At 41.8% G+C, this 20,751-nt stretch overlaps 2 protein-coding genes across 2 annotated transcripts; one reads left to right on the top strand and one right to left on the bottom strand.

The window, feature by feature from the left end:
* Positions 1 to 3,308: 3,308 nt before the first annotated feature.
* LOC135387094 (uncharacterized) lies at positions 3,309 to 9,244 on the bottom strand. Its single transcript, XM_064616483.1, has one exon. It carries the CDS (start codon positions 9,182 to 9,184, stop codon positions 7,127 to 7,129), a length of 2,058 nt encoding a protein of 685 aa, XP_064472553.1. The 5' UTR covers positions 9,185 to 9,244; the 3' UTR covers positions 3,309 to 7,126.
* Positions 9,245 to 9,418: 174 nt separating this feature from the next.
* On the top strand, positions 9,419 to 14,495 carry LOC135387093 (uncharacterized). The gene is made up of 14 exons (XM_064616482.1): positions 9,419 to 9,567; positions 9,701 to 9,891; positions 9,966 to 10,058; positions 10,137 to 10,181; positions 10,255 to 10,287; positions 10,438 to 10,482; positions 10,556 to 10,588; positions 10,814 to 10,867; positions 11,187 to 11,264; positions 11,326 to 11,423; positions 12,266 to 12,483; positions 12,668 to 12,827; positions 13,374 to 13,528; positions 14,409 to 14,495. The coding sequence occupies exons 1-10, from the start codon at positions 9,563 to 9,565 to the stop codon at positions 11,358 to 11,360; spliced, it is 612 nt and encodes a 203-aa protein (XP_064472552.1). The 5' UTR covers positions 9,419 to 9,562; the 3' UTR covers positions 11,361 to 11,423; positions 12,266 to 12,483; positions 12,668 to 12,827; positions 13,374 to 13,528; positions 14,409 to 14,495.
* The last annotated feature ends 6,256 nt before the right edge of the window (positions 14,496 to 20,751 follow it).

Below are 20,751 nucleotides of genomic sequence, written 5' to 3'. Positions count from 1 at the left end.
GGCACTCGGATACTAGAAGTTGCAGCTGCCTCCGAACCCGACGCAACGACATTGCCGTTGCTTGGATGGACATGCTGAATGAATTGGGAGCCACCCGTTGATTCTATCGATTCGAGTTCCGAAACTCCTCTCTCATCCTCACTGTCGCCTCGCGAAACTGACGGTGGCATTTATGGCACAGTATTAATCTCAGGTGGAGCATTAGCAATCTCAACATTAGTAATCTCAGTAGGAACATTATCATGCGTAGCGGATAATAGCTCGCGAGATCGCTCAACGCCTTTTTGAACGCGGCGATACAATGTTCTTTTCGAAGACTTGGGCATTGTTGCGACTTGAGATATCGCCATATTGAGCTTCCCGGGGTACGCGAGCGGACATCTTCCCGAGGATCACTGGAATCCTTCCACTCCCTAATGAAAAGGGAAAACGAGGACGGCTTCCCGGAATCCTTCAAGGCTGCAACCTCATTCCCACTACGCGCTGGCTATTTAAGCCGCCACCTGCAACCTACGGGTTGTCTTTGTCTGTACAATCATGTAAATATATACACGTCGTCTCTCTCTCAACCGGCCTCTGCCTCGATTTGTCTGGGGATCTGGCCACCTACCTCCTCAGCGGCTCGCAACAGCATACTTCCAGAAGCTGTTCAATTCAAGACGCGCCCCTGCTTTTCATGTCATCTATCATTTCAAACAAATCCAGGCTTACGTTCGTCGGACATTGCGACAAGAGAACAGTAGGTGGCTGTACCACAGCAACTTCCAAAAACAGACAAGGTTAAAATAACAACGTCGCGATGAGTACGAACTACCACGGCGAGCACACACGACACAAAGAGAACCGCCAAAAGTTATAAGCAGCCGGAAGGGGAAACGCCACTGAGCCGCAGTAAATAAATTGTTGTGCACCATCTGCACCATATAAACTGCCTGAATAGGGGGCAAAATTTGTATACTACAATTGAAAGAGATATTTTTATTCCGAGAAGTTACGAACAGCGCTAAAACAAGCAAACTCGGTATCTGTGCGCTCATTAGGATTGACATCGAAACCATCCAAACCAATGCAATCCAATCAAAATGGTGGTTGCGTGTGTGGTGCGGTTTCTGTTGGTCTGTGATTAGGTAATTATCGGTCAGAAGAACGAGTAAAGAAAGTGATATGTGCGTCGGAGAGGCTGCTGCAGTGTAGACAAATTTGACTATAATTAACAAGGTGTTATCTATGAACTTTGTACAAGACATCGTCTGTCGGAACCTTGTGATATTTGGTTCGACCACGAATTTCAGCGTCCCTGGCAGCTATATGTGACCGACGACGTCGTGTAGTACGGTTTAGCTGTGGCTTGGAATGACAGATACGGGAACAGAGCTGGCGCGTATTTGTTTCTGCAAAAGGGTGTTAGTTCCTTAGAAGGTTGTTGTGAGACATATATGTTACACATGCTGCGCGGTTCTTGCAAATGTGTTTTGTGAACACCCCTAGTGATTATACACAGGGTGTTACCCTATAAAAGTCTACCCACGCCAGCATGCCGTGCTCGCCAATTGCTCAATGCAGGTGGTTCAAAATCTCAACATTGTTGAACGGTATTCTGGACGCTATACACGCTCGATGAACGTTGGTGATGGAGATGTTCATGTAGCACGTATTCTTGGTACCCTAGACATGATGAAAGCAAGGTTTGCACTCTCATGCAGGGACTGCAAGTGAAACAAATTTAGGTTCGGTTACGGCTCAGAACTCTGAAGGAGGTTGCGGTTACCAGATTCGCCGTTTTAATGTTTGCCGTTACCACTAACCAAACAGTTGAACTGGTATTTGTTTATTTTTTTCGTTGCATTAGGACGCATATGACAGGCTGTGTGAATGTCGCAAAATGAGCTACAAAGTGCAGACAGCTAAAAATGAACATATTTATCTGTTGCGCTCTGAAAGGATGGTACACTGCCATCTGGCACGTCCAAGAAAGAGCGAACTCGTTCTTCAACATACATTTGCCGTTTGCGACATTCTCCGTAAAATTACTTGCTACGGTCTCCTATTGTCTCATGCACATTCATTTCGCTCGTGCTGTAACAAGCTACAAGGCAAGAAAACTTTGTGTGTTCAGTGGTTAAGCAAACAGATGTGAAAACAAACAATGTGCAATGTGTGGTGTCCTAAATTATCACCACAATACAGTTCAAAACTCATAAGCGACGAACGCAATACATGTCATACGATGCGCATGTCATCCAATTAGGAGTGCAAGGCCATAGGATGCATACAGCTTCTGAATGAAAAACACATGACGAAGAGATCCGCTTTAACAGAAGCACATGCTACACGACTAATCAGAGTTGTAAAGCTATACAGATATGGCATCTGAGGTTTGCATTCACGACTAAACTGATTCGATGAACTGCTAACCGAAATCAAGTTTTTTGGCTTGGGTTACGGTTTCATTTAATTGCCGACAGGGTATTGCAGTTACGTTCTGGTTCCTGAAAAAAAATTTTGGTTAAAGTGGTTTTCAGTTCCGTTCCGAGTTCAGTCCCCGCTCATGTGATATTTTAGTAGTAGGAGGTGGGGTCCAGGCTTCGGGTGGTCCAGTTAGAAACATGGACCCCCTGAGCCCTGCACGTATTTTTCCCCGCGCGGCGCCTGTGCGGAGGGTTGTCCGAGTAGTGACTAGAGTAGCTTGATGGGCTTGTTGGTACATGACTCGGAGAACAAGGAGCAGTCTAAACAAGGACAACGACACAAGAAGACACAAGAAGGAGCCTCTGTTTGTGTGTCTTCTTGTGTCGTTGTCCTTGTTTAGACTGCTCCTTGTTCTCCGACTCCGAGGTTGTCCGAGCGCTTATCGGCGGGGGGAGGGCTTCGTGCGCGCTTACTAGCTCACATTTTTCAGCCTGGGCCAACTTCTTTCGTCATTTTTGAGCCTTGGTCGACTTCGTTCGCGTATTTTTCCTCGCGCGCGGCAGGCGGCGCTCGGGTAGAGGCTCTTACCGGTGGGCGGAGCGTGGCCGGAGGGCTGCGTGCGCGTTTAGTCGCTCACATTTTTCAGCCTGGGCCGACTTCTTTCGTCATTTATCAATCTGTGTCGATTTCAATCGTAATTTGTTTTCATCTACAACGGGTGTGCAATAGGCTGTTTACATGCAAAGGATAGCCATACACAAAAGTACAAGTGGAAATATATTTATTAAAGTCATTAGTGTCGAGAATTATGTTATGAGTCTGTGTGAAGGAGAAAAACTTAGCCAAAAATAGCAATGCAATAGCACTGAATGGGTATTTTATTAGTGATAATCACGCAAGTTTTCATTTAAGCAGAATTTGTAGCACATTTTAATCAAAGCAGATATTTTTAATCAATACGATTACAATCAAAATTAATAGTTTTATTATAAAAAGTCTAACATTACCACCATAGTGGAGTTTTAATTACAAGTGCCGATATGTAACTTCAAGAACAATAGCCAGTATTCCATTATGACACATTTAATCAAAGTAGATATTTTTAATCAATATGATTACAATCAAAATTTAAAGTTTTATTATAAAAAGTCTAACATTATTATACGTGACCACCATAGTGGTGCTTTAATTACAAGTGCTGATAGATGTATGTGAACAGCAGAGAACCTGGAAGACCATGGGACACGAACACAAGAGGAAATAAAATCTATAACACTACATTGGTTAATCAAAACAACAGAGGAGGAGAATAATCTATCATTTTAACTATCATAAAATCATCCTCGTGACTTCCCCATACAATTTTCACTCTAAGAGACACTACAAACCCTACTTTGTTTTATGAATTCAACACAGAAAATATATTAAAAAATGAACTTCAACACATAGCATGCTCCTAGCCAACAATCAGCTCTAATAATATCTGCCCTCATTTATTGAAGACGGGAGGCGTACACCTGACACTTATGAACATTTTCGAGCGCAACAGGGAAGATTATTCCAACATTACACCGTTAATCAATTTCTTATTAAGTAAACAGCATAGACATACGGAAATAATGAGAAACACGATCAACAGCTAATAGAGAACCAAAACCCATCACGTAAACAAGAGGTACACAAAGGATTAATAATTGAAAAACAATCTATCAAAACGATAAACATGCACGGACGAATAGCAGAGAAACACTTTGAACGGCACAAGACGAATAATTTAATACAGCACAGAGCTAACGCTGAATAGCAGAGAAACACTATAAACGGTGCATCTGCCAACGTGTAAACAACAGACAGGAAAATATTATTGAAACAGGCTCAACAGCTAATAGAGAGCCAAAATCCAACACGTAAACAAGAGGTACACAAGGATAAATAGTTGAAGACCAATCAATCAAAACGATAAACATGCACGGATGAATAGCAGAGAAACGATTTGAACGATGCATCTGCCAACATGTAAACAACACACAGGAAAATAATAGCGAAACAAACTATCAAACATTACAATATTGAAATTGAAATAATATATCTTTTGAACTCTCATAAAATCAACCTTGCGAGCTAAGAATATAGAATTTTCATCCTACTCAGGCACTATAAACATTACCTTGACAGAGCTATCCAAACACGCAGCACAGCTATGCTTTACACAGTACCACCAGACTCGAGACCCGGTGGGGTCACTCCCCAAGCAGCACATGACATCGGACCGATGTCGGTACCAAGTTGGGCATGTCGGTCCAACATAACCCCGACACTGCCAACTTGTGACCGATGTCCCCAGGCAAGTTGGCAGTGTCGGCTTGATGTCGGTTAAACAAATTTTGACAAAAAACCTTATAATACAAGAAATTTGCATATCGATGTCCTTACTTGATGATATATAACTGCAACATGGGCTAATAAGTTGTGTAATGCAAATTAATATACCTGTACAGACATGTTGGCTCAGAGTTGGTGCCGTGTCGGCAGTGTATGTGAACATATGCCCGACACTGCCAACTCGTGACCGATATCTCATGCAAGTTGGCAGTATCGGCCTGGTGTCGGGTAAACAAATTTAAACGAAAACGATTACATTTAATGAAATTTGCACATCAGTACCCTCACTTTATCATACCAAATGGTTGCATTCACTAATAAGTCATGCAATAAAAATAAATATCACGGTATAGGCACATCGGCTCAAAGTTGGTACCATGTCGGCAAAGTATGCGAACATATCCCCGACACTGCCAACTTGTGACCGATATCTCATGCAAGTTGGCAGTATCGGCTTGGTGTCGGTTATCAGATTTCCATGAAAACGTATTTCAAGAAATTTGCATGTCAATGCCAACTTGTGACCGACATACACAGCGAAGCTGGCAATGCCAGTATAATATGTTTCAATTTCGAACAAAATACATTGTCGTTCAGCAAACTTAAATGTCGATCCTCTGACTTATCCGTGACAGCAGAACTGATTAAAAAGACAGTCATCACAGCTTAACATTAATTATTAATAAGTCACAAGCAAGTTTACGAGCTCCTTACCAGTACAGACAAACACACACTGTTAAGCAGCATCACGGTGCTGCCAGATAGGACAGTAGGGCTGAAAAAATGTGTTCCATGCAGCGTGCCCTGCCACCAGCGTCCATTACACCGTAGAAATATAGGAGGACTTTTACGGGCTAATGTCGCACACAATTATCCCCCTTTTACAAGCTCATCACCAGTACGGACAAACACACAGTGTTACGCAGCATCACGGTGCTGCCAGATAGGACAGTAGGGCTGAAAAAATGTGTTCACGAACACAAGTTAAAAAAAAAACTGCTTTCACAGCTGGTCGGGTTGCCTAAGTCAGAGTTGAAGGTGGATGCGTACTCAAATGCCTAAGAGAAGCTGACAGAGGTCAGCAGCGTGCCCTGCCACCAGCGTCCATTACACCGTAGAAATATAGGAGGACTTTTACGGGCTAATGTCGCACACAATTATCCCCCTTTTACAAGCTCATCACCACTACGGACAAACACACAGTGTTAAGCAGCATCACGGTGCTGCCAGATAGGACAGTAGGGCTGAAAAAATGTGTTCACGAACACAAGTTTAAAAAAAAAACTGCTTTCACAGCTGGTCGGGTTGCCTAAATCAGAGTTGAAGGTGGATGCGTACTCAAATGCCTAAGAGAAGCTGACAGAGGTCAGCAGCGTGCCCTGCCACCAGCGTCCATTACACCGTAGAAATATAGGAGGACTTTTACGGGCTAATGTCGCACACAATTATCCCCCTTTTACAAGCTCATCACCACTACGGACAAACACACAGTGTTAAGCAGCATCACGGTGCTGCCAGATAGGACAGTAGGGCTGAAAAAATGTGTTCACGAACACAAGTTTAAAAAAAAACTGCTTTCACAGCTGGTCGGGTTGCCTAAATCAGAGTTGAAGGTGGATGCGTACTCAAATGCCTAAGAGAAGCTGACAGAGGTCAGCAGCGTGCCCTGCCACCAGCGTCCATTACACCGTAGAAATATAGGAGGACTTTTACGGGCTAATGTCGCACACAATTATCCCCCTTTTACAAGCTCATCACCAGTACGGACAAACACACAGTGTTAAGCAGCATCACGGTGCTGCCAGATAGGACAGTAGGGCTGAAAAAATGTGTTCACGAACACAAGTTTAAAAAAAAACTGCTTTCACAGCTGGTCGGGTTGCCTAAATCAGAGTTGAAGGTGGATGCGTACTCAAATGCCTAAGAGAAGCTGACAGAGGTCAGCAGCGTGCCCTGCCACCAGCGTCCATTACACCGTAGAAATATAGGAGGACTTTTACGGGCTAATGTCGCACACAATTATTCTCCTTTTACAAGCTCATCACCAGTATGCATGCTTGCTGACCTTGTAAGTGCATTCCAGACAGCTAGGAAGACATTTACAAAGCAACACCACTAAATCAGCATAGCAGGGCGAAGGTGTACTGAAGAGCACAGTGAACAAAATTTATTAATTGAAAGCTGTTCCTATGTAGGCATCACATTTCAGGGTTTTCTGGAACACACAACACTTGTCTCGGTGCAGCAATGTTGTCTGGCACAGAAAATGACGTTTTTAATTAAGTCTTGCTCTCATTGGTGGAGGAAATGTAGAGGAGATGCAAAGACTCTATATTTAGTGCAGCAAGGGTAGAGCAACGTGCTCACACTTGTAACTGAGAAGCACACACGGCTTTCCCTTCATGAGGGCACTCAGCTGCATGGTCCGTACACAGCTAGTGCTTCGGTTCTCAACACGAAAGATGTTCATAGTAGATGATTTCATGGGGTAGGTGAAGAAGTCTCTTTTGTTTGAGAACATAGTAACACGAACCTGTGATGCTAGTACCTCACTGACACGCACAACAGTGTTGCCTTCCAGGATGTACGAAAAACCTTGTTTGACAGCTTCCACTTTAGTTCTAGTAGCATATTCTGTTGTGTGCTTCACCTCTGAAACTCGTCGGCTCAGCTGTGACAAGGGACAGCTTGTTGTTCGCAGCTTTCCTTTTAGCTTCCCTAAGAACGATTCAAAGCAAAAAGCGCTGAAGTAATCAAGGGGGCCATGATTTAGGCAGTCTCTTGCTAGATGAATGAGGGAATGAACGTTGTAGACAAGGTGTGTTGTGCCATAAAGTACACCCATTTCTTGAACAAAGTATCGTAACAGCTTGTCCGCATACTCGTTGTGCACCCTGTGTAAATTAGGTGCAGCTAGTATCCTTGCTGCTACATGGATGAGAAGAAAATGGTGGTAAAGCTTGTCAGGCAACAACTGCTTTAAAGCCACTGGTCCCGTGTACAACAAAAAGGTGCGAAACTCTGTGGCTTTCCACCTGTCAAGCTCTTCGATGCCTCTCGGCTTCCTTTGAAACGAAGCAGGAAAATCCTTGCGGTAGGAATTTAGCCTCTCACTTAGAATGCACTGCTGTTCAGTAGTCAGCTTTGCTCTACCGTATTTTCTTCCTGTCCAAATATGCATAAGTCTTTTCATCACCCCCAAGCACAGCAGATGCATATAGTCCAGTGGAAAGACTGCAATCATGTCGATATCCAGCTCAAGAAAAGGTGACACACCGGTGTGGTGGAGTGAACAAAGCTGTTCACGGAAACTTGCGTCCGTGTGAAGGGCAGAGTCCAAGTCCAGAAAGAGCAGTCTGTTTTCACAGTGAACTCCCTTCTGTGTGCATCGTTCACAGCCATAATAGCCATTATGACTTTTTATGCATTTTAGGTAGCTACGTGCAACAGCATCACATATGATAGCACTCAACTTTACACTGATGTGTCGTCCTTTATAATGCAATCCACTTCTAGTGAGATCCTGAACTTCCTCGATGAAGGGTCCCAAAAACGCCTGCAAATCTGGCGGCTTTCCTGTGCCACAGTACACGCTGATGAGAAATGGCTCCTTCATGCTACAGCCCATGACCATTCCCAAAATCGGCCAGAAACTCGTCGAGGAGCTCTTGTACAATGGCAGTCCATCGATATTTACTTGAAGTTTGACTTCAGCAGGTGGAGGCCCAACTTGGATAGACTCCATGATAGCAGTCTTTAGACCAAAATGGACAAACGTCCCATTTTGATCCACCGGAGCTTTCCTTTCTGTCCCGAGAATGGTCCTTGCATCTTTTGGAACATTATGACCACGGGACCTGAGCAGAGCCGCAATGTCGTTTATGCATGCGTGCGTCAAATTATGTTTCAAAGAAAGGTTGGCCAGTTGGTTCACCAAATCCTGTTCTGGATCTTCTGGACGTAGGGCAGCTTCACGTGTTCCGTCTTGTACCTCTTCATGATCACTGGACTCCCCCCACGACAGATCCGATTCCGACGTATCGAAACGCGGCACGATGCTTTCGTCCTCATCACTATGCAGTTCACGGCCGTCGTCTTCCCCATTTCCGAACATGGGGCTCGTACTCGGAGGAGCAGGTGCTTCCGGTGCATCACTGTTCGCTATTTCGTTCACGGCGTGCTCGTATTCTTTGCGTATCTGCCGGTAACGCGTCCACCTCGACATGACGCGAACGGCACCTTTCACAGACGGAGGATACGGTATTCCGTACAACGCACAGCTGTGCGTGGGAGGCAGGTTCAGCACATATCGTGCGACAACAGACGTATGTAAGTAAACACAAAATATACAGATTGGAAACAGTACGACACTACGAATGACCACAAAAAGCATCAGCGTTGCGACGACTTTCTGCAGATGTAAACAAGCGGATCGCTGCGAACAGCAACTTCGGGCCGGAAGCAGCCATGTTTTTCAGGAACTCTCCTGTACACCTGAAGGATATATATCTTTATATTACGTTTTTTTCTTGTTTTCTTATATTTTGCGTTTTTTTAACGAAATGACAACTGCGCGAATCAAATGTACCGAATCAAGTGCGTGCCTTCACGCGTTTCCGCTTCCTGCTTCTTGTTTCCGCGCCATTTTTGTCTTTCGTATTTCAGCACGGTGTATTTCAGCTTGCGGCATCTTTTCGTTGTTTCATTTAATTTGCGATCGGGTACGTCTGACAGAGGTGGTGGCTCCGACGTTGAAAGGGACTAGCGAAACATGAGGTAAGCTGTCACAGACGTTATCTTCTTTTTTGTTATTAGGCGGTGAATTTCGTCCACCGCCCACCCGACACCACGCCGCAATTTGGTGCAAATGCGCACCTACCTTCTAACTTATTTCCTTTGTGGATTTCAGTAAGAAATTCACGGTCGTGAAGTTCGGGAATGACACCGTCGAATTCGTGCCAACGAAGTGGATAGTTGCTGGAAGGATGTGTTTGTGGCCAACAAACAAACCAAATTCAAAGATATTGGAGATGGTAAAAGAACTGTGCGAGCCGGAGGCCGACTGGGATATTTGTCCTTGCGAGTGCATGGCGTCCTTCAGTAAGTGTAGCGAATATTGCCGTGACTTTCAGGCTGCCCCTCAGTTTTTTCTAAGTGTTGTTTTTGTGAAATAGACAGCTTCAAGAAGGCAAAGAAAAACGCAAGGGACGCGGAATACACGTCGCACCTCGAGTCTGAATCCAGCGAAGGAGAGGATACTGGTGCAGGTATTGTTATAATTAAACTGTCATGTCAAATAGCATGTTTAATCACTGGTGCTTTACAGAATGTGCTCTTTTTCGTAGTTAACGCAAGTCAACCAAGGAAGAGAATCAGACTACCATCACCATGTAAGCTACACCTTCTTCCAGAACTGAGACTTTATCAGATTATGTGATTTGCAATATTGTGATGTTTGTACAGCCAGAGACATGGAAAGTGCACCTTCTAGCCCTGGTGAGTGCACTGAAGTTATTTTCAATACATATTGAATTGAGGATATGTGTACCATTAGGGAAACGCATAAAGCTGAAATTAGAATTAAAATGTCATGTCAAATAACATGTTTAATCACTGGTGCTTTACAGAATGTGCTCTTTTTCATAGTTAATGCAAGTCAGCCAACAAAGAGCATGAGATTACCATCACCACGTAAGCTACACCTTCTTCCAGAACTGAAAATTCCTGAGATTATGCGATGTGTAATATTGTATTGTCTGCCCAGCCAGAAACATGGAAAGTGCATCTTCTAGCCCTGGTGAGTGCACTGAAGTTCTTTAAAATACATGTTGAATTGTCAATATGTGTACAATTAGGGATTCACATCAAGCTGCAACCCAAACTTAAATCATTCATGTGATGATGGTACAGCACCAGCCATTATTTGAACAATGTGGTACTTCAAAACACATTTTGCTACCAAGTTTGTGTGGTGGAAGTATCTTTTTGATATTGTGCACACTGTACTCATCTGTGCTTCCAGTATCACAGCCTTCAAGCAGTGGGAGCAGGCAGGATGCATTATCCCTAGGACACAGTAAGGCTGATTGTACACCAGTTTATTTTTTGCTCCGAGGCGTTCTGTGGCACATGAACCTCTGATGTGGTACATGATGTCCTTTGTCAAAGCTTTTGGAAAGTGTAACAGGACAAGTACTTCTGTAGATCATTTTTACTGCTTAACGACTTATGACAAAGCACGTAGACATAATGACAGCTGTTACTGCGATGTTACGAAGGGCTTAAGGACAGGCCTTTGTCGTGTGGCCATTATAGCATTTCTGCAGCAAGGCGTTCTTAAAACACTGCAGTCTGAGCAATTTGTTGTACTTTACTTCATTTCATGGTTGTTTCAGGCTCACGTACCTCTACCTCAGGACGTAGCAACAGCGCAATTCACACAGAAGCGCTGGATGCTGAAGGGAATCTTACACGTAAGCTTATTGTACTTCCATGTTCTCTATGGATGTTCACTTCTATGCCCTTTTTGCTCAGGGTCACGTGCTCATCAACTGCTCAGCAGCAGCTAGCTCGTGCCCCGGTACTTTCTTCTCTGATACACAGTGACATTTGTGTGTCCCTGCTGCAGTTTTGTAAGTGTTGTGGGATTTTACACTTTGCAAAAACAGCCTGGCTACTTTTTGCAAAATATTACAACCCCAAACTGAGGAAGTAAAATTTGTTAGTTGATTGTGTGCTCAACCCTTTTGGGGCTACAGAACAGGAGGCAATCCTTTGTAACATCAAAAACTTCTAGTAAAGTAAATCACAATTACGCATGTACTGAGAGTCAGTCGTCACTTAGCCCTTGTTGAACTGAAGTTGAAATTGTGTATACTAGACAGTTTCAGAAAATCCTGACAGGCTTTATGGGCATCCAACATTCTGGGAACTTACTAATAGTGGAGAAAAAAAAAAGTTTTTTTTTTAATGTCTTTCATGTTTCTCCCTGTTGATTTTTTATTTCGATAAACAATGCCCCCCTGCCCTGGTGGATAATAGGTGGAAAAGAAGAAACTGAAACAGTTTGGCGGCTTTTCCTGTCTCATAGTAAAATCCCACAGTTTGATGGTTTCAAGGGTACTCGACTGTTTCAGAAAATCCTGACAAGCTTTGCAGGCATGCAGCATTCCGGGAACTTATTAAGAGCGGACAAAAAAAAGTTTTTTTTTTATGCCTTTCAAGTTTCGCTTCCCCTGATCTTGACCCTTGGTGGACTATAGGCAGGCAATGAGAAACCAAAATGGTTTGATGGCTGTTCCTCTGTCCTAATAAGGTCCCGCAATTCAAAGCACGGTGCACTGCCTTCTGGGATTTTCTGAAGTCCTTTATTGGGTGTAGGTGAACATGTGCAATAACAGTTTTTGGCACCTAGTTACGCGGTAATCAGAAAATGGTTTTATGTCAACCTAACCTGACCCATATTGCTTTGCAGCTTTTGAGAGAAAGACTCTCAAAATGTTAATTGAACTAAAGGCAGCGGTGCGAGACCTTAGGGCTGCAGTAGCAGAATGCAGGTGTAATATGGGGACAGCAGCACTGGAGGAGACCAGTGGTTTGCTCGGGGATATTCTGCCAGAGCCACTTTCCACCTGTGAAGAGTGGGAAGAATTAGAGAGCAAGCTAGAGGACAATAGTACAAGGAGGAACCTTGTAAGTGCATCCTTATGAATTGAACGTGAAAAGTGATGATTAATACAGTGGGTGTATGTGACGAACCAAATGAACTTTGTGTCATGTAGTGAACTGCTTGGGAGCCCTGTGTGATCCCCACCAGAAAAGACCCCCTGTTTTGCAGGATAGTGCTAACAACGATCAATGCTCTTCTGTTTGCTAGGCGGATAGACTAGCAGTCCTGGGTGGTGCAAATCTCAATGATGTGGTGCGTGTCATAATGGAAACATGCACCAAGAAATCACTGCAGCAGAAGATTACGGTTGAGGGCCGGAATGGAAAGCGATCCTTCAAGGGCACACGCCTTTTTGACTGTGTCCTCAGTGAGTACCGTTTTTGGAAGGTGCTTTTGTTGGAAGTGATAATAAATTATGCTTCCCCACCTTTACCCCAGGAAAATGTAATACAGTAATGCCAGATGGGCAAACAGCATGTGGCACATATTTATATAACTTTATACACAAGCTAAGCTAGCTTCATGATATGGCAAACCTGTTCATCATATGAGGTATACAGGGTGCACCAGGTAAATCCCCGGGCAGAATAATTTGAGAACGGTGTCACCTATTGGGAAACTTTCTTTTTTGTAAGCATTGCTGGAGCATCATCCACTAGCCATGCAGCGTTAAATTGATATGTGCACATTAATTAGCTGGAAGTAGAAATCAATTTCCACACGATGGTTTATTGGCTTTTCTTGTTTCCCTTTTTGTTTTTCATTTTGTTTTTTCTTTGGCATATCTCTGCTATACAACCTTGTAGTATACCAATCTGTACATAACCTCACCCACTTGTGATGCTCGTTTTGTGATAGTTCTTCAATGCTGTACATATAGCCTAAAAACATATCTTTCTCCTCTCTTTCAAAGCTGCCGTCCATAAGCGGATGGACACCCTCAAAGTCCCTGTAACGGACAAAGAGGTCACTGCCCGTGTGGGACGATACTTGACCTGCGCAGGTGACAGGGAAGGCGGAAGGAAACAAAGAGCTGTGAGGCATTAAAGCGGTGTGCTTATTTGCTGGGTAAGATATTCGTAGATTACTTTTTAGTCTTGCTGGTCATGCAGACCAAAGAAAGTGCTCCACTAATTTATTTATTCATGCATTGGACAGGCCCTTTTTAACTAACGTGGGGGCTAACAAAGGGTGTCCAAAATGTAAGTGATGTAGTAATCAACACCACAGTGCTGATAAGTTGAGGGTGACAGAAGCATGTATAAGAAAGAGTTGTGTACTGTGCTACCTTTAGTTTACAAATTACTAAAGCCATAAAGTTTTTGGGAAAATTTTTGTCTCATGGTAAAGGTCGGGCAAAATATGTGGTCTAAATTCATGCACACTTCTGGGGGAAATGTGTCTAGTATCAGTACTAGCTATGTAGATTTGATGCACACAGTGACGCAGCCCTGTTCGCTACAGTTTCTTAGGGAGCCACTTTCGTGTTTTGGCCTTTGTGAAGTCCGTTCTGTGTTTCGAACCATTGTAATTGTGTTGTAGTTGTGATGGACAGGTGGACTTGTCCATAGATGTTTGAATGGCAACTTTTTTTCAGGTGGATGCTCTTAGTGATCTTACAAGCATCACCACGCTGCGTGGTTAGCGTGCAGATATCTCTTCGCCGTCTTTCATATTTTTGGGAATTACCAATCATGCAGTCCGTTGAGGGTTACTTGAATTTAATAACTGAAGCTTATCATTCTGCATTGTGCACAGAGATCCATAATATATATATATGAATAATTGAACATGACTTCTCCATAAATTCACAATGAGAAAAATTTCATTGTACTTTGCATTTTTGAGATATGCATTTTTTTTCAAGATGTTTACTGTTCGTAATGATGCTACCTAGTTATGGTGTGCAATGCACAGAAACTGATTGCTTCCATTTTTTTTTTTTCAGAAGTTGCAGTTCACAAGAGGTGCCCTGCTCACAAGAAGGCTGAGAGGGGACAGGTACAGAACAGAATTCAAATAAATGTTTATTCACATAAATCACCTTTCATGTCTTAATATCATAGTGTGTAGAAAACACATGCTGCAGACTAAATACAAAATCAAGTTGGCCTAACATCGGCTGGCAAGCGGCATATGATATCTGTAGCATGTCGGCACACGACATCGGACCAGCATCGGCTACCTGTCGGCATATGATATCGGTACAAAGTCGGCACATTACATCGGCCCAACTCCGGGCGATGTTGCAAGTTGGACGTTGGCCCGACATTGGGCGTGTCGGCAGAAAGACATCGGGCTGATGTCGGGCCGACATCGGTGTGCTGCTTGGGTCTCTCCCTCTATGCAGCCCGGTGGGGTCACTCTCTCCATCTATACAGCCCAAAGCGAGGAAACCGAACGTCCTTTGTCAATCTGTGGGGTGGGGAAATCCTCTCTTTTTTTCACATTCTTTCCTCCAAAAGGAAATATTCCTAGGACTGGTGTACAGAGACGAATTTTTTTATTGATCGCAAATAGACATTGGAATTATCCGACTCTCAAGAACACAATAAGAATTCTATCAAAAAACAATAGCACGCAAAAAAAAATCTATGAATAGACTTTTATGTCAGTGCAAACTGGTTTTAGAGAAACATTATCTAAGCACACGAGAAAATATTATCGGCGCAAACAATACTCAACCAAAACGAGAAACGTTGCATTTAGTGTACTTCAGATCAGACACAACTATTAGGCATTCATTATTCTCAACTCACAAAACATCAATCGAGTGAAAGTCAAGTTTATTCAGTGATAGAAACAATACTAATTCGAAAACGAGAAACAAATTTAATTACATAATTTCTTATGATAACCTTGCAACAGTAATTTCTACACGCAGAAGCCACAAACAACTCATATGAAATGCAAAATTATTGTGTTTGCTACAGCGAAAATCAACGCAAACAGCTCAAAAATACATTCCCAAGTAGTAGAATATTTTTATTAATATGAATCGAGTGATCATCTGAAACAAAGTCAAAGGCAGTAATTAATTTAGGCAAACATTTTTCGTAATCACGCAGCGCAAATATACACCACAGAAACACGTCTTTTTCATTTCAAAACCCACTATTGGAAGCAAAATATCAATCGAGTGAAAGTCAAGCTTATTCAGTGATAGAAACAATATTAATTCGAAAACGAGAAACAAATTTAATTACATATTTTTATGATAACTTTGTAACAGTAATTTCTACACGCAGAAGCCACAAACAACTCATCTGAAATGTAAATTATTGTGTTTGCTACAGCGAAAATCAACCCACACAGCTCAAAAATACATTCCCAACTAGTAGAATATTTTTATTCATATCAATCGAGTGATCATTGAAACAAAGTCAAAAGCAGTAATTAATTTAAGCAAACATTTTTCGCAACCACGCAACGCAAATATACATTACAGAAACATGTCTTTTTTATTCAGGGCCCACTAGTGGACACGAAGTGAGAGAGGGAAGCTGAGTTCCCGTACGCATTCGTTAAGGCTACGCCCGCAGGCAGTAGGGGAACCCAACAATGGTCTTGGTATACAAAGCCATAAACTGGCTCCCGCAAGTTAAGTTAGGGAAGGAGGGTCTCTAGCACTGTCTTGTACATAGAATCATTGAAATCACACATTTTTTTATTACACATTACATTACATCTTTTTTTGTAAATTGACTTTCATAATTCTAACATCAGGTGGAACATTATAAACATGATAATAAAATTTTAATAAATAAAATTAGCACCGTTATGATTTAATTAAATGTCGAGGCACACTACAAAACAGAACAGACAATTGCTATACATTGAAGAGATGGAGGGATTTTGTACTCGTTACCATACGTCATGGGAGGACCTAATAAAAAGTTGCTTCGAAAAGGAGTAGCCGCGAAAGATTCATTTATCGCTGCATTTCAATACGTCCTAGACATGGTCGTATTCGGAGATATGGTGCAAATTATGGAATTCAAGATGCGAGAACTTGTATGCCGAATCTACAATAGTTTAAAAATATTTGCACGTCAACATCGGAAGGACCACTTGGATTGATGGTGGAGTTTTTGAGGTTTGCTAACGAAGAATTGAAATACACTAGACCAAACGTAATTGTAGTCATTGCAATGGGCATTGCATTAATCAAGAAAGCGATCAGATCAAATTATCATATACAAGCAGTCTATATCGCACGATGCATTACGGATTTGTTGAAATTACACCTAACGGTTGAAATGGAAAGTACATAAAAAATCTTATCACGTGATATATTCCACTAGAACCTCTACGCATTTATTTTCTTCTATCAATTCGCGCAATGATGTCGAATGAACAGAAGTTCAATATTGTCGTGCAAGATCTGATGTATCATCAGTTATTGAAAATCAACAAACATATCAATTGCGGTGGACCACCAGACGATTTTCATATAATACTCTCTTGTACGCCATTCAAGAATCTTCATACAAAGAAAGGAAACATCAGTAAGAGACTGCGCAGGTTCGTCGCAACAAAGTGCAAGTTATTGAAGCAATACAAACACGGCGACAACATATCACCCGCGTTAATCAACGCTGGATTCAAGCGCCCAATAATCAGAATAAATTACTTGATGTCTTCGGAATTCATCAATCAAGACAACAAACGAAAACTTCGGAGTTTGGAATAGAACTGTAATTTATCGAAATAAACAAGTGTATAATTGAAATATTAATTGTATTCTTTGTCATCATTGTAATGTATTCTACACAGTGCAACGAAAACAGCTTACGACTACATTGAAGATTGCTAAGGAGACACTACGTACAAGGATCTTCGCATGGAATCAGCGCTGGCAATCAAAGAAATTTTTACACGACCACACTCTGTACAACACCGACACCCGAAGGAAAGAATTGTAGAAGAATCGATAATAGAAATTTAGAGGCATGTTACATCAATCTTTGTTTACAAATAGGATCACTAATATTTTGCGAAAGCTTATTTTATGAATTAAATTGCACAGCGTATATATTTTCTCAAACGATTGGACAGTTGTCAATACTATATTGAAAGGAATCTATTATCAAATGACGCGATGCAAGTGATGGACATGCATGATGCGCTAGCAGAGTCTACAATTCTAATCATCATAACATGCGGCACACAATTCCAATAAGATTTGGGGAGAATCGAATCACGCAACTGTCATCAGAAATGTTTAACCACTATTACAATGAAGATGAACACTATCCATAAGATACGTAATTATAATAAGTAAATATTCCTTTTGCAAACTTACCCAAAGCAGCACCCATAAATGGAGCTCCAATTCACAGAATGTACCCGAGGTTTTTCATTAGCTATACTGAAAAACTATGAGTCTGTTCATTATGTCACGGCATATGAGGCACTACAAATGGGAAGGGCATACTTTAATTTTAGAAGATTTTAGCTCATAATGAAACAAAACGCAAACTCCAACACCAAAGGTTCTTATTTAAATTTTCAAAGTCAAAACTGTATACTCTTTATTACAATTTTTTAATATATAGATTAAAAAGCTGTCTATATAGTCACACATTGTATACAATATATTTGTTTGTACATTAACGAATATTTTTCGAACGAAATTCACTTAAAACTCGAAGAAATGGTCACCTGCGTCGTTGAATGCGTTTCGGCAACACGCCGGGCCGCCTTTCCCCAATGCCGTACGCGAAACCGAACGCGATTCTGCGCCCGACGCGTTAACGCGGTACCGCACGCGAGCGTGTTGCTTTCTTCCGGAAACGGGTGAAACGAGAAAATATATAAGCTGTGCAATTTAATTCATAAAATAAGCTTTCGCAAAATATTAGTGATCCTATTTGTAACAAAGATTGATGTAACATGCCTCTAAATTTCTATTATCGATTCTTCTACAATTCTTTCCTTCGGGTGTCGGTGTTGTATAGAGTGTGGTCGTGTAAAAATATCTTTGATTGCCAGCGCTGATTCCATGCGAAGATCCTTGTACGTAGTGTTTCCTTAGCAATCTTCAATCTAGTCATAAGCTGTTTTCGTTGCACTGTGTAGAATACATTACAATGATGACAAAGAATACAATTAATATTTCAATTATACACTTGTTTATTTCGATAAATTACAGTTCTATTCCAAACTCCGAAGTTTTCGTTTGTTGTCTTGATTGATGAATTCCGAAGACATCAAGTAATTTATTCTGATTATTGGGCTCTTGAATCCAGCGTTGATTAACGCGGGTGATATGTTGTCGCCGTGTTTGTATTGCTTCAATAACTTGCACTTTGTTGCGACGAACCTGCGCAGTCTCTTATTGATGTTTCCTTTCTTTGTATGAAGATTCTTGAATGGCGTACAAGAGAGTATTATATGAAAATCGTCCGGTGGTCCACCGCAATTGATATGTTTGTTGATTTTCAATAAGTGATGATACATCAGACCTTGCACGACAATATTGAACTTCTGTTCATTCGACATCATTGCGCGAACTGATAGAAGAAAATAAATGTGTACAGATTCTAGTGGAATATATCACGTGATAAGATTTTTTATGTACCGTATTTTCACGCGTATTAGCCGCGGCTTATGCGCGATTTTTTTTTCTCACGGGCGCCCTGCGGCTTATCCACCGGTGCGGCTTATCTGATGACTATTTTTCCTGGTATTTTCCCCATACACCGATTTTAACGAAAGGGCCGACAGTGTCTCTGGAACAGCCCTGCCCTGCCGATGCACGAACAGTGCGTAACAGGAACGGGTCCACATTCGAGTAGATTGATCTTCCTGGTGCATTCCCCCAAGCAGCTTTAAGGAAAGTGGTGACAGTGATTCACGTCTTCTGGAAGATCACGGACCCATCAGTCCACGAAAAACACCCGACAAGGGCACAATCCGATCTTGGTAGAACTCCAGAACTGACCTCCTCTGTTGTACACTGTGCCGATCCCGGAGTATGGACCACAGGGTTTATGGCCTTCTCTATGGTCTCCTTTGTCGCACAAATCAGTCGTCTCGTATTGCCCGCGGCTTATCTGCGGGTGCGGCTTATCTTCCAGAAAATTTTCAAAACGTCCCAAAAAACACGTCCTGCGGCTTATCTGCGGTGCGGCTTATACGGTGAAATTACGGTACTTTCCATTTCAACCGTTAGGTGTAATTTCAACAAATCCGTAATGAACCGTGCGATATAGACTGCTTGTATATGATAATTTGATCTGATCGCTTTCTTAATTAATGCAATGCCCATTGCAATGATTACAATTACGTTTGGTCTAGTGTATTTCAATTCTTCGTTAGCAAACCTCAAAAACTCCACCATCAATCCAAGTGGTCCTTCCGATGTTGACGTGCAAATATTTTTAAACTATTGTAGATTCGGCATACAAGTTCTCGCATCTTGAATTCCATAATTTGCACCATATCTCCGAATACGACCATGTCTAGGACGTATTGAAATGCAGCGATAAATGAATCGTCTCGCGGTTCCTCCTTTTCGAAGCAACTTTTTATTAGGTGCTCCCATGACGTATGGTAACGAGTACAAAATCCCTCCATCTCTTCAATGTATAGCAATTGTCTGTTCTTTTTTGTAGTGTGCCTCGACATTTAATTAAATCACAACGGTGCAAATTTTATTTATTAAAAATTGATTATCATGTTTATAATGTTCCAACTGACGTTAGAATTATAAAAGTCAATTTACAAAAAAAGATGTAATGTGTAATGAAAAAATGTGTGATTTACATGATTCTATGTACAAGACAGCGCTAGCGACCCTCCTTCCCTAACTTAACTTGCGGGAGACAGTTTATGGCTTTGTATACCAAGACCATTGTTGGGTTCCCCTACTGCCTGCGGGCGTAGCCTTAACGGATGTGTACGGGAACTCAGCTTCCCTTTCTCACTTCGTTTCCACTAGTGGGCCCTGAATGAAAAAGACATGTTTCTGTAATGTATATTTGCGTTGCGTGGTTACGAAAAATGTTTGCCTAAATTAATTACTGCTTTTGACTTTGTTTCAATGATCACTCGATTGATATTAATAAAAATATTCTACTAGTTGGGAATGTATTTTTGAGCTGTGTGCGTTGATTTTCGCTGTAGCAAACACAATAATTTACATTTCAGATGAGTTATTTGTGGCTTCTGCGTGCAGAAATTACTGTTGCAAAGTTATCATAAGAGATTATGTAATTAAATTTGTTTCTCGTTTTCGAATTAGTATTGTTTCTATCACTGAATAAACTTGACTTTCACTCGATTGA

Source organism: Ornithodoros turicata, chromosome 3, assembly GCF_037126465.1.
Source record: "Ornithodoros turicata isolate Travis chromosome 3, ASM3712646v1, whole genome shotgun sequence".
In the NCBI taxonomy this organism is placed as follows: domain Eukaryota; kingdom Metazoa; phylum Arthropoda; class Arachnida; order Ixodida; family Argasidae; genus Ornithodoros; species Ornithodoros turicata.
This window is presented reverse-complemented; position numbering and strand designations above follow the sequence as displayed.

What these genes read in the sequence shown, in the direction of transcription:
- LOC135387094 (XM_064616483.1), bottom strand. Translation starts at nt 9,184, where the DNA reads ATGCTTTTTGTGGTCATTCGTAGTGTCGTACTGTTTCCAATCTGTATA.
- LOC135387093 (XM_064616482.1), top strand. An exon ending in AATCAGACTACCATCACCAT is followed by an intron (nt 10,182 to 10,254) that starts GTAAGCTACACC and finishes ATGTTTGTACAG; the next exon opens with CCAGAGACATGGAAAGTGCA. An exon ending in AAGTGCACCTTCTAGCCCTG is followed by an intron (nt 10,288 to 10,437) that starts GTGAGTGCACTG and finishes TCTTTTTCATAG; the next exon opens with TTAATGCAAGTCAGCCAACA.